The sequence below is a fragment of the Plecotus auritus genome, assembly GCF_963455305.1.
Source record: "Plecotus auritus genome assembly, chromosome: 6".
NCBI lineage: Eukaryota > Metazoa > Chordata > Mammalia > Chiroptera > Vespertilionidae > Plecotus > Plecotus auritus.
The window spans coordinates 61,671,051-61,685,045 of record NC_137773.1 but is presented as its reverse complement, the minus strand read 5'-3'; the positions used below and the strand labels follow the sequence as shown (position 1 = coordinate 61,685,045).

Sequence of the window (13,995 nt, the reverse complement as noted above, 5' to 3'; positions counted from 1 at the left end):
CTATTTCATTTGTCAATTATACCTCCATAAAGTTCAAAAACAAAGACCATGTTAAGAGAATAAAAAGACTAATTACAGATTAAAGAAAATACTTGCAAAGCACATATTTGACAAAGGACTTGTATCTAGAATATATAAAGAACACTCAAAACTCAACAGTGAAAAAAATCAAGCAATGCACTCAGACACGGGTAAAAGTCATGAACAGACTTTCAGTGGAAAAGGATATACATATGTCCTTGATGGTGTCTGCCATGGTTATGTGAGGAGAGACTGGGAGCTAGGTGTCAAATGCTTGGCACTCACACTCTATGTGACAAAGGAGACTTTCTTGTAGTGCTTAATTCTATGATGGGCAAAACATTGTTTTTAGCAGGTGTTTCAAAAACCAGAATAAAGGGGGAAAGCATTTGATTTTTGATTTTTTTTAAGGATCAAAATAGTCATGTTAGGGGAAAACCAGATCATTGTATACTGACCTATACCTAATAAATATGTTAGCGTTTTATTGGTTTTCTGAATGAAAATATGGGGGTTGTATAGGGAGATCATAATAATCTCTTTACTGTTTTACACTTCTAACGATCATGCTGAAATCAAAAGGCGAGAGGTTCTAAGTATAACATGGCCCTCACATCCTGGCCTAGTTCCATTAAACCTGTCTGGCAGAGGATGAGCACTGGCCTGGGATGTGAGACTAGAAAAGAAAAATTAAACTAAAATCCACCTCAAACCAGTAACATTACCCCCTGTGCAGCAGAGCCAGACTACCAGAGTGAATGCTGAACTGCTTCCTATGCTATCATAAGGAATTATCTGGGCAAGGAAAAAGTGAGAGGGGTGTTCAAAGAGTGGACAAAGTGAAGAAATGGACAACTCAATAGTTAGACTTCAATATGCCACTTTCCATAATGGGTTGAACAAATAGGCAGAAGATCAACAAGAAAATAGAAGATTTGAACAACACTATGAGCCAACCAGACCTAACAGACATCTATTTTCAGAACATTCCACCAAACAGAATAACATGTTTCTTAAATTTATAGTAAATGGCCCAAAGCTGGCCCCTGTAGGTGGGCCCTTATGTTGTTTACTTCTTGGCAGCATTAGTTCAAAGCCAAATTCAAATTCTTACATATCCCATTGCTTTAAGCAGATCCAAAATTAGCATATTTTTAGCCATTTAGAGTCTGTCTGCTTCACATACCCTGCAGAGCTGCACTGGATATCTGCTAGCCATAGATAAGATAAAACCCCAACTGCTGCTGCCCTTCAGAGCTGACTCAGAGCCCTACACCTGATTGCTGAGTGGCATCACCTGGATACTTCAGTGTCCTCCCCATTCCCCTTTTCCCTGGAGTTCCCTTACCCTCTTCCCCCTTTGGACGGTGGCCTCTGTCTCTGGAAGGCCTTCCACTGTGAAGGACTTCCCTCTCATGCAACCCTGACCAAATGCTGCCCAAACTGCTATCTCGTGCTCCCATTCTTCCTTGATCAGCCCCCAAATCTCTGAACTCATCACACAAGTACACATGGAACACTGTCCAGGACAGACCATACAACAAGCCTTAATACTTTTTAAAGGACCAAAATCATGCAAAGTATGTTCTCCAACCACAATGGAATAAAATTTGAAATAAATAACAGAAGGAAATTATGGAAATTTACAAACATGTGAAAATAAAACAACACAGTCCTAAATATGTTTAAAATTTAGGTGAATGACACCGAAAACTCAATATACCAAAAAGTATGTGATGCAGCTAAAGTAATATTTAGAGGAAATAGCTATAAATGCCTACATTAAAAAATAAAAAAATCTCAAGTCAATAACCTGACCTTCCATCTTAAAAAACAAAGAAGAGTGAACTAAGCCCAAAGCAAGCAGAATAAAGGAAGTTATACAGATTACAGCAGTAATAAATAAAATTGAGAATGGAAAAACAACAGAGAAAACAAATGAAAATAAACGTTTGAAAAGAAAATTGACAAAACTGTAACTAGAGTGACCAAAATAAAAAGAGAAGACCCAAATTACTAAAATCAGGAATAAAAAAGGGATATTACTACCAACTTTGAGGAAGTAAAAAGGATTGTAAGGGAATACTATGAACAATTTTATGCCAAAAATTAGATAACCTAGACAAAATTGACAAATTCTTAGAAAGAAACAAAATACCAAAAGTGACTCAAGGGAAAACAGTGACTCAAGAGCAAACAGAAAATCTAAATAGATCTATAATAAGTAAAGAGATTGAATTATTAATAAAACATTTTCCTAGAAAGAAAAACTCAGGCCCAGATGGCTTGTCTGGTGAATTCTAACACACATTTAAAGAAGAACTAATATCAGTCATTTACAAACTCATCCAAAAAATAGAAGATGGGGCAACATTCCCAACTCATATTATGAGGCCAGTATTACCCTGAGAGCACAACCAGACAAAGAAATCCCAAGAAAAGACTACAGGCCAAAATTCCTTACGAATATAGATGCAAAAAACCTCAATAATCTAGCAGCATATTAAAAGTATTAGACACCATGACCAAGTGAGACTCATCCCTGGAATGCTAGCTTGGTTTAACATGAAAATTAATCAATGTCATACACTATATTAATAGAATAAAGACCAAACTCCACATGATCATATCAATAGATGCAGAAAGCACTCAACAAAGTCCAACACCCTTTCAGAGTAAAAATATTCAATAAACTAGGAATAAAAGGGAACTTTCTCAACCTGATAAAGCCATCTACATAAACCCATAGTTAACATCACACTTAATAGTGAAATACTGAATGCTTTCCCTTTAAGATCAGGAAAAAATAAGTGATATTCACTCTCTCCACTCTTATTTAACATATTACTGGAAGTTCTAGCCAGCACATTATGGCAAGAAAGAAAGGAAGGAAAGGAGGGAGGAAGAAAAGAAGGAAAGAAAAGAGGGAAGGAGGGAGGAGAGAGAAAATAAGAATTCAGATCAAAAAGGAGGAACTAAAATAACTATTGCAAATGCCATGTTCTTACCTATAGAAAATACTAAGGAATCCACTAAACTATTAGAACTAATGAATGAGTTCAGCAAGGCTACAGGCTGTAAGATCAATATACAATAAAATATTATATTCTAGCATTGAACAATTCAAAAATGAAGTTAATTCCATTTACCACAGAATTAAAAAGAATAAAAAAACTTAGGTATGGAATAAATTTAACAAATGAAGTACAAGATTTATTCACTGGAAATTACAAAACATCAATGAAAGAAGTTAAAGAAGTAAATAAATGAGAAGACTTCCCTTGTTCATGAATCAGAAGACTTATTATTGTTAATATGCCAATACTTCCCCCAATTGGTCTACAGATTCAATACAATCCTTGTCAATACTCCAGCTGCCTCTTTTGCAGAAATTAACAAGCTGGTTCTAAAATTCTCATGAGACTGCAAGGAACCAGGAATAGATAAGACAATCTTGGAAAAAGAACGAAGTTGAAAGACTCACACTTACCAATTTCAAAACTTAATACAAAGCAATAGTAATCAAGACAATGTGGTACTGGCGTAAGGATAGGCACATAGATCAAAATAATAGAATTGAGAGTCCAGAAATAAACCATTATATTTATGATCAATTGATTTTTGACAAGAGTACCAAGACAGAAAGAGAGGAGAGAGGGAGTGGGGGGAGGGAGGGAGGACCCTCGGTTGTCCTGGATCTGTCTCTTGCTTCAACAGTGTTTGGACGGAACAGACCCAAGGGACACCCCTTCTTCTACCCTCCTACGTCTTAGCCAGTCACCACCTTCAGAACCACCTCCCAGGACCAGCCAACACACCGTTGTTGTTTTCTACCTTAACTCCTTATTGCCGAACCACCATGAGCTCCCAAATTCGCAGAATTATTCCGCTGAGGTGGAGGCTGCGGTCAACCCCCCGGCCAAGCTGCATTGCGTGCCTCCCACACCTACCTCTCTCGGGGCTTCTATTTTGACAGGGAAGATGTGGCTCTGGAGGGTGTGGGCCACCTCTTCCCTGAGTAGGTGGAGAAGAAGGTAGGTGAGAAAAAGTGTGAGGGTGCTGAGCATCCCTTAAAGTTGCAAAACAAGCGGCCGCATTCTCTTCCAGGACGTGCTGAAGTCTCCCCAAGACGAGTGGGCAAATCTCAGGACCCCATGGAAGCCGCCCTGGCCTTGGAGAGGAACCTGAACCAGGCCCTTTTGGAGCTGCAGGCCCTGGGTTCTACCCGTGCAGACACTCATTCTATGACTTCCTGGAGAACCACTTCCTGGATGAAGAGGTGAAACTCATCAAGAAGATGGGAGACCACCTGACTAACATCTGCAAGACTGGCTGGCCCCAGGCTGGGCTGGGCGAGTATTTCTTGGAAAGGCTCACCCTCAAGCAGGACTAGGAGCCTTTGGAGCCCAGAGGCCTTTGAGAGGCCCCTCTGCATTCCCCTGGTGTCTGGCTTTTACCTGAGCCTCTCCCCGAAACTACTAGCCATTCTTTTAACCACCCTGAAGCCCTCTCCCAAGCATTGGACCAAATGAAACAATAAAGCTTTTTGCAGGAAAGGAAAGGAGGAAGGGAAGGAGGGAGGGAGGGAGGGAGGGGAGGAGGGAGGGAGGGAGAGAGAGAGAGAGAGAGAGAGAGAGAGAGAGAGAGAGAGAGAGAGAGAGAGAAAGAAAGAAAGAAAGAAAGAAAGAAAGAAAGAAAGAAAGAAAGAAAAAGACTATTCAATGGGGGAAAGAATAGTCTTTTCAACAAATGGTACCAGGACAACTGTATATCCACATGCAAAAGAATGAAATTGGACCTCTACTTCACAATATATACAAAAATTAACTCAAAGTAGACCAAAGATCTAAATGTAAGAACTAAAACTATAAAACTCTTAGAAGAAAACATAGGAGTAAATCTCCATGACCTGAGATTAGGCAGTAATTTCTTAGGTATGACATCAAAAGCACCATACAAAAGAAAAATATATATATATAAATTTAAAATTTTTGTGCTTCAAGGCATAACCTCAAGAAAGTTAAAAGACAACCCACAGAATGGAAGAGAATATTTGCAAATCATATATCTAATAAAGAACTGCTATCTAGAATGTATTTTTTACAAAATCTCTTAAAACTCAACAGTAAAAAGACTAATGACCCAATTAAAAAATGGGCAAAGAATCTAGACATTTTTCCAAAGAAGATACACAAATGACCAGTAATCACATGAAAAGATTGTGTGACATTACTAGTCATTAGGGAAATACAAATCAAAATCACAGTGAGATACTGCTTCACACCCACTAGAATAGCTAGAATAAAAAAAATCAGATAATGACAACTGTTGGTGAGGATGTGGAAAAATCAGAACCCTCATACTTTGCCAGTGGGATGGCAAAATGGTACAGCTAATTTGAAAAACAGTTTGGCAGTTCCTCAAAATCTTAAACATAAAGTTACCATATGACCAAGCAATGTACTATGGATATATACTTAAGAGGGCTGAGAACATATATCCACAAAAAACGTTCTATATGAATTTTTATATCAGCATTATTCATAATAGCCAAAAAGTGGAAACAACCCAAAAGTCCATCAATTGATGAGTAGATAGACAAAATGTGGTATAACCATATAATGAAATTTTATTTGGCCATAAAAAGAAATGAAGTACTGATAAATGCTACAAGATGGGTGAACCTTAGAAACATTATGCTAAGTGAAAGAAGCCAGACACGAAGGCTACATATTGTATGATTTCATTAATATGAAACATCCAGAAAATCTATATAGACAGAAAGTAGATTAGTGGTTGCTAGGGGATGGAGAAAGGAGGAAGGGGTGAGTATTAATGAGCTGGGGTTTCTTTTGGGGGCGATGAAAATGTTATGAAATTAAATGGTGAGGGTTGCATGGTTTTATGTATATACTAAAAGCCACTGAACTATACACTTTAAAATGGTGAATTGTATGGTATGTGAATTGTATCTCAAGTCTGTTATGGGGGGTGGGGGAGAGAAGCGGGGGGAAGGCAGATGTCCCAAGGCTCAAGGTCACATAGTGAATGTGTTCTGAGACTTGTAGCCAAATTTGTTTGATTCTAAATCTTCTTGTCTGGACTATCAACCAAATGCTGGACCTCCTCCTTTTCTCACATTGCAGACTTCCAGGACAATGCTCTTCACTCCTATAGAGTGCACCACTGCCAAACACCAAATCTCTGTCTCTATCTCTAACTTTCCCCCTGAGCTTTGGTTAGTCTCTGTGGACATCTCTGTCTGCATGTACAGAGATGTCTCAAAATCAACATGCATGCAAACAAATTTAACTTCACCTTCCACAACCTTCTCTTCCTTTTATGAATAGCTCTTATTGGTAGTTACTGGCTGGTGTCCTTTCCATTTCTCAGGCCATTTAAAAAGCAAAGATAATTAACCCACCCAAGCCCAGTAAAAAATCAAGTTTCTCATGTTCAGGTTACCAGCTCTGACCATTTTCTTTGGTGATTCTTCACCCAGAAGACACATTACCAAGAGATTTTTCATTCTCATGCCACACTAATAATACCTTAAATATATACTTAGGCCCTAACCGGTTTGGCTCAGTGGATAAAGCGTCAGCCTGCGGACTGAAAGGTCCCAAGTTCGATTCCAGTCAAGGGCACGTACCTTGGTTGCGGGCACATCCCCAGAAGGGGGTGTGCAGGAGGCAGCTGATCGATGTTTCTCTCTCATCGATGTTTCTAACTCTCTATCCCTCTCCCTTCCTCTCTGTAAAAAAATCAATAAAATATATATTTAAATATATATATATATATATATATATATATATATATATATATATACTTAAAATATGGACACAACAGCAACTAAGGTTGAAAATAGAGACCCTCACAAAAATACTTAGCAAGTCAGTAGTAGAGGCAGGACCCCGATTCAAGTCTTGCCAGGCACTGAGACCACACATGCCCTTCCTTCTTCACATTTATAACAGGACAAAACTTCCTCTGAGTTGTTCACTTAAAGTTGCCCCCAAAACGATAGCCACTTTGACGGTACCCATAAGATCTTCAGGAAAATCTTAAACTAGTAGTGTCTATTCCTTAAATTGCCCACTATCATATCAGGGCTTCTTCTAAAACTCCCCTTATTTGGAGACATGGCAAAATGTGTTTCCTATAAAAATTAAATACACGTAAGTAATTTTATGCCAAGATATTAAATTTTTATAAATAGTCATAATTCGACATGGCCGGCACCAAATTTTTGTTTATAACCATTCAGTAACTTAGAACAATTAACATCCTTTCCAAAAAAAAGGTGACATCAACAACAAACAACCCAAAACACTGATAATCCATTTGTCTGATCATCTGAAATAATGTAAATATGTGTTTTATTTCCATGTGTGCACTATTCCAACTATTACATGATGTGCTAGGATCACTGTTATTTATAGAATAAACTATAAAAACAACAATATCTCCAGCACTCACGCAAGCCACAAACTTTTAGCATTGTGTGGCTAAACACCAAAATCGATGTTCATTCGACACAAGGATTAAGATAACAGGTAGAATGGAACAGACTCAGGCCTCACCCTTCCCACTGCTTTCTTCTCCCAGCCACATCTCAGCATCTTTAAATAATGGCAAAAATATGTCCCTGTCCTGATTAATGACATCACGTTATAAAACAAGTGTAGTACTAGTACATGCACATCCCTAACTGCATAAAAAATGCTAAGAGAACAATTTAGGCCTCTTATTTGTCCATATGGATGTGCAGAGTTCTCAATGGGCCTGCAATGGGTAGAATGGGAAGGTCTGTGGCCACAGAAACAATAGCCCTCTCTCCTTCCTGGAGGAACCTCTGCAGGCCATGGACTAGGGGAAGCCACTGTCCTCACTCTCCCTCTGTGAGGCAGTGAGAGGCCTGGGCAGAAGCATGATGACCTGGAAATGTGAACACACCACCAATTCCATTGGGCCCAAGCCAGGCATTGTGCTAGAGGCAGTGGTGGAATAAAGATGGTTAGAATAGGGTCTCTGCTCCCCAAGCATTTGCAATTGGTGGCTGATAAAGACATATGTACCAACGCCTGGAACAGAAAGCAGCCTGGAACAGAGACAAATGCAAAAGGCTATGGGAGCAAAGGGTTGAGAGAAATGCATTCCCACTGGGGATCTGGGAAAGCCTGGTGAGAGAACAGGACTGTCCTAAGCAGGGGGATGGCCCAGAGTCCTTATTTGTCCTTAACTGTGAATGAGGATGATAATAACAGCACACCTACTGCACCAGGTGGCTTTGAGGATTCAAAATATATAAAATGCCTGGCATTAGTAGGCACTATAACAAGTGTTAGCTATTCCCACAGGTAGGGAGCATAAATAGGGCCAGAAGTATATATCAGAAGGCTTTAAAATCTAGGAAAAATTAACCTTGCACTTTGGTGTTGCTTCTATAACTTATCTTGTTTCAAGCCCTCAAGTAGGACACATGTCTAAAGTCAAGAGAAAATAGAAACATTAGTTTTTTCTTTCATGAGATTGTGGCTTTTGGTGGGACAGAGGTGCAGTGTGATCTTTGCAATGAACCTGAGGTGCAGCAATCATGGTGGCAAGTCCTTGGTCTTAACTAGAAATGACAACTTCTATGTCAGGACAGGCTTTCCTGCGGGCGCCCCCAGTGAAGCAGTGGGCCTCCCACACAAGCCAGGGCTCAGGGAGCAGTGGCGCTGCTATGCATCCTTAGATTGAAAGTTAACCTCTTGTAACTTAAATGTCTTCATCTGTAAAATGCTGGGCGGCGATACCTGTCACTGGGGGTCATTTTGAGGATTAAATGATATCAGACACATAAAGTGCTGAGCCTGGCACTGTGGGTATTTAATAAATATTAACTCTTTACAGTTATAACAGCAAAGACTGGCTTGCCTGGGACAGGCTGGTAAAGATGAGACTTCTTAGAGGAGGCACCGGAAAAGGAAAACAAGTAGAGGAGGGGAGAGGAAGGGGCCCCACGGAGGATTTAAATGTGGTTTCCCTCCTGCTGAGGGGGCCTCTGTACTCAATAAACTAGAATGACCCTAGCTGAACTCCCAGGCATGAAAGTATAGCTGGTTTTTAAAAGCAGTTCTTCTTTCAAGACCAGTTGTTCAATAGAACTGAAAAGCTTTCCCTGGAAGAGGCTCAGTCCTAAAACCTGCAGGATAACCCATGAAAAGCGGGGAATGTGCCATCTCTCTATAGGGAGCAAGGAGCCCCATCCACACTGTTGTCTGAGCACTGGGACCCGCTGCCTCCTCTATTTCAAATTAACCAGAAACCTGAGAACCTGAAAGCTGAGCTCCAGCTAACATTATTTAAATGAACTGGCTGCTACATGAACCTTAAACCACATGTCATTTGGTCGCGGGGCTGCCCTGGGCCAAGAGACATTAATATAGAGTTCCCAGCTCACAAATGGATTGTGTTCCAAACGTGCATTTGGAAAGCTGTGGTTTGAAAGGCGGAATTTACTTTCCCAAAGAGATGTTATAAATGGTGATTAGGGCCACGCTAGCTCACAAAACTCCATGTAACCATAATAGAGCTAAACACTGCACACTTTAGGCAGAAAAAAAAGAGTAGAGGTTGCACTGGCTGGGTGGCTCATTTTGCTGGAGCATCGTCCCATACACCAAAGGTGGTGACTTTGATTCACGGTCAAGACACATACTTAAGTTGCAGGTTCGATCCCCAGTCGGGATGCATTCGGGAGGCAATCAATGGATGTTTCTCTCTCATATCCATGTGTTTCTCTCTCTCTTCCCGTCCCCCCTTCCTCTCTGTTCAAAATATCAATAAAAACATATCCTTGGATGAGGATTAAAGGAGAAGAAGAGAAAGAGTAGAGGTCAATAATGTTACAGTACTAATAATTAAAGAACAAGATAAACAATAAAGTTAAGTAGCCTTCAGTCTTGAGAACTAGTAGTTAAGCAAACGCAGATTTAATGAAAGGAAGGTGGAAAAGTCTATCCAGTGAAGCTGGGGGCCAGGGAAAACTAGTCAGGAACCCTGGCAGTTAGGCATCAGACCGGCTTGTACAATTTCTGTCTAAGCAGCCAGTGTCTGAACAGGCTCTGGGAGAGGGCTGCAGGGGGATGACTCAAAGGGAGTTAGCCTCATTATCTCTATGCAGACATTTCATTAGTCAAAGTAAGTCCTGTCTTCAGAGTCCCTCTCCTTTTAGGAATGATGACCCTATGAATCAGTCTGCCCCTGACCTCAAGAATCACTGACGTGTAGAACTTTTGGTACCTCTTTCTTACTGGTCTCTGAGATCAGACAAGCTCTTGGATTCCGCATTGCCTGCATGGTTTGCATTTCACACACACACATGCACACCCCCATTTAGATGGAATCTGCTACTGCCATCCCTTTGGCAGAGGAAAGTCCCTAGCAGTTGTCTAGACTCTCTCCGTCCACCACCCTACTCCAGGTGACCAGCACTGTACCTGGTTGGTTGAAGACATTCTTAATCACCGGTTTTAGCTGTAACGCTTAGGCTCAAATGGACATTTTATTTGTAAATATTTAAAAGACATGAGAAAAGAGGAAATTGAAAAAGAGAGTTTCTTGAAAAAGATCATCTGCAAAACAATAAAGGATTTCTGCAAGATCTAACCATTAGGTGGCACCATCAGCCCAAGGCAGTTCAGTGTCCTCAGTAGGGTAGTAAAGAAATGGAGAAAGCCCTGACGGGTTTGGTTCAGTGGACAGAGCGTCAGCCTCTGGACTGAAGGGTCCCGGGTTCAATTCTGGTCAATGGCATGTGCCTTGGTTGCAGGCACATCCCCAGTAGGGGGTGTGCAGGAGGCAGCTGATCGATGTTTCTCTCTCATCGATGTTTCTAATTCTCTATCCCTCTCCCTTCCTCTCTGTAAAAAATCAATAAAATATATTTTTTTAAAAAGAAATGGGGAAAATTAATGAGTGACAATCAGCGAGAGGGTAGGAAGTCTACAGGGAACCACTTTGCAAGAAATAATTTAACACATACAAGGTATTCTTGTGACAAGAGAATATAAAAGAATTTGAGGACATTCTGGGCTAGAAAGAAAGGGTGGCCTTTGCCACATGAAGACAGACCAGAAGCCAGGTAGGGAGGCGACATGTCCAAATGAACTCAGTATCTTTCTTTCCCCAAATCAACTGCTCTTTCGAAATTCCCATTCTCAGGGATGGCAGCATCATGTGCCCAAATGCCAGGCTCCTCAAGCTACATGCCTGGGCACCATCCTTGAAGATCAGTAAAGTCTTGTAGATTCTATCACTTGGCTCCATCCATGTCTCTCCATCTCCCCTCCATCCCATCACTGACCATAGAGTCAGTCTTCTCTTGTTCAAATTCCCACAGTACCGCCTACTAGCTTTGAAACTGGGCAACCACTCTGTGTTCTCCTGTGTAAAATGGAGATTATAACACCACCTACCTCATGGGGTTGTTATGAGGACTGCATGAGTTAACACAGTAAAGTACTTGGAGTAGGAAGCACTTACCACAATAAACTCTACTGATATTTGTCACTACCCCCTGCTAAGCTGAAAGTTCCACAGTAGCAGGGACATGTTCATCTGTGGGTCAATCTCTACCGGTAGCTTCTGTAGGTGTTGGAAAATGAGCCATCACAAACTGGAATGAAGTTAGCCATATTTTGTAAGTCAGACTGTCTGATTGTGTGTTCCCTCTTTGTCTACTGCCCTAAATTAACACCCAAGTATTCCTAAAGGCTTACCAAGAGTCCCAGTTTGTTCCAACCACGAGTCCAGGCGTGGGCCTGAGGCCAAAAGGAAGGAGAGTGTCCCCTAAAATGGAGGGGACCGCCCTGGCCAGTTTGGCTCCGTGGATAGAGCATCGGCCTGCGGACTGAAGGGTCCTGGGTTGGTTCCCGTCAAGGGCATGTGCCTTGGTTGCGGGCACATCCCCAGTGGGGGGTGTGCAGGAGGCAGCTGATCTATGTTTCTAGCTCTCTATCCCTCTCCCTTCCTCTCTGTAAAAAAAAAAAATCAATAAAATATTTATTTTTTTAAAAAGTGGAGGGGACCAAGGCAAGCTGTGGGTGATTTCCACAGCAGTCAGGGGCCAAGAGGGTCTGCGTTCTCTCCCCACAGTGGAGTTTCTCCCCTTTGTCATCTTGGGAGGGACCAGGTTTGCCTCTAGGGAGCTGCCCGCCGTGATTAAAACTGCAGATAACCAAGGGCAGAGGCGCAGGAACCCCAGGGAAAGGAACACCGCTGTGGATGCACAGAGGCTCAATCTCCCTGCATTTGGACAACTGTCTTCTGATAAATGCTTCTGGGGGAGAGAGCTGAGAAGAAACGATCTCTCTCTTCCTCCCTCCCTCCCTCTCTCCTCTCCATTGCTCTCTCCCAGCTCCCCACCGCTCTCCCTACGGACCTCTGGGCCGTCCGCCAGCCCCGTCACCTGGTAACAAAAAAGCTTGCTCCTGCCCAGCGCCCAGGACGTTTTATTAGCGACGATGGCTGGCGACTGCCTCACTGCGGAGGGGCCCTTGACCCACAGGGTCTCACCAGTCGTGCTGGCGATGGTGATCTTCAGCTCCCCTCCTCTGCAGGAGGCCAGAGCGGAGCGAAGGGCTCAGGGGCGGGCGCGCCCGGAGGCCCCCCGCGCCGGGACCGGGTGCCGCACAGCCCGGGGCGGGGCCCATCCGCAGCCACAGGCTCGGCTCCCGACCGCGGCTCCAGCGTCCGAAGGGCGTCCCCTGCGGACTCGCGGAGACCCTCGGAGCGGGTGCTGGGGGCGGAGGCATGGCCGCGGGAGCGGAGCGCAAGGCCGGCGCGGTGCTGGAGGCGCCCCCGCAGCCCGATCAGGTACCGGATGCGGGCACAGGCGGCAGGGACACCACATCAGGGTCCCAGGCTCACCCAGGGCCTGGGAGGCCGCGCTGACGGGTCTCCAAGCTCCCCGACCCCTCGCGGTGTGAATGGGCCACGGATGGAGGGGCGGGGACCCAAGGGAAGACGTTGGTGCTTTCGCCTGAACCCCACCCCACCCCAGGAAGCCCAACTCCTCTCCATTTCTCTTCCTCTCCCTCCCTTCCGCCCCTCCCCTTAAGGAAGACAGCTTGAGGGATGACGGGTGTACATTACGCTTCACTCTCTGGTTCTCAAACTAGAGCGTGCCTCAGAATCACCCGAAGGGCTGGTTAAAACGCAGTAGGAAGAGATTATTGTCCCCAAAACAGGTTCAAGTGAGGCTTTGTAGGATTTCTAAGAAGCAAAGGATTGTTCCTGGCAGGGGAGTGGGGGGGGGAGGGGTGGGGGATGGGCAACGCTGATGGGGGGCGTGGCATGTAAGCTGGGCCTTGGAGGATGGGTGAGACCTGGCCACGTGGGTGATGAGGGAAGTAAGGCTTCTAGATGGAAGGAACTGCAGACCAAATTGCTTGGAAGTGATGAAAATATTGGGGAGTGATCATGGGGAAAGGCAGGGGCGGGTGATATACACTACGACTCTAGAAATTTAGGGTTCACAAAGGTTTTTAGTAAAAGAAAGGAAGAGCCAGGTTGTGGTTGGCCTTTGGACCACACAATGCATTTGGGATTTATTCTCTACAGTGAGGAAGCTATAAGAAAACTCCATGGGCTTCCTTGCTGGTTTCAAACCCAGACCATCCAGAGGAGGTTATAGATGGAAAACTGCACACCAGGAGGGGCAGAAGACTGGTAGAGTCACCTTTACTGCTGATGTTTGCTCTCCCTTGAGGCTGACATCACTGCCCTCAGGAGGCTTGGCCCCTCTGTTAACTTGGCCCTAGGAGGGACTCACAGCTTTTCCCAAGAGCAAAGCTCTGATGATCCACCAACCAACAGTCACTGTGTCACATAGAAGACAATTAGAAGTTGCCCTGGCTGGGTAGCTCAGTTGGTTAGAGCATCATCCCAACACACCAAAGTTTCAGGTTCAATCCCTGGTCAGGACAC

At 43.4% G+C, this 13,995-nt stretch overlaps 1 protein-coding gene across 1 annotated transcript in view; it reads left to right on the top strand.

Moving 5' to 3' along the window:
- The first annotated feature begins 12,638 nt into the window (after positions 1-12,638).
- RNF175 (ring finger protein 175) overlaps positions 12,639-13,995 on the top strand; it is a 32,935-nt gene continuing 31,578 nt past the window's right edge. Inside the window, exon 1 of the mRNA XM_080673207.1 lies at positions 12,639-12,882. Within this exon, the coding sequence (XP_080529333.1) occupies positions 12,820-12,882 (63 nt within the window). The 5' untranslated portion in view covers positions 12,639-12,819. The remainder of the gene's footprint in view (positions 12,883-13,995) is intronic.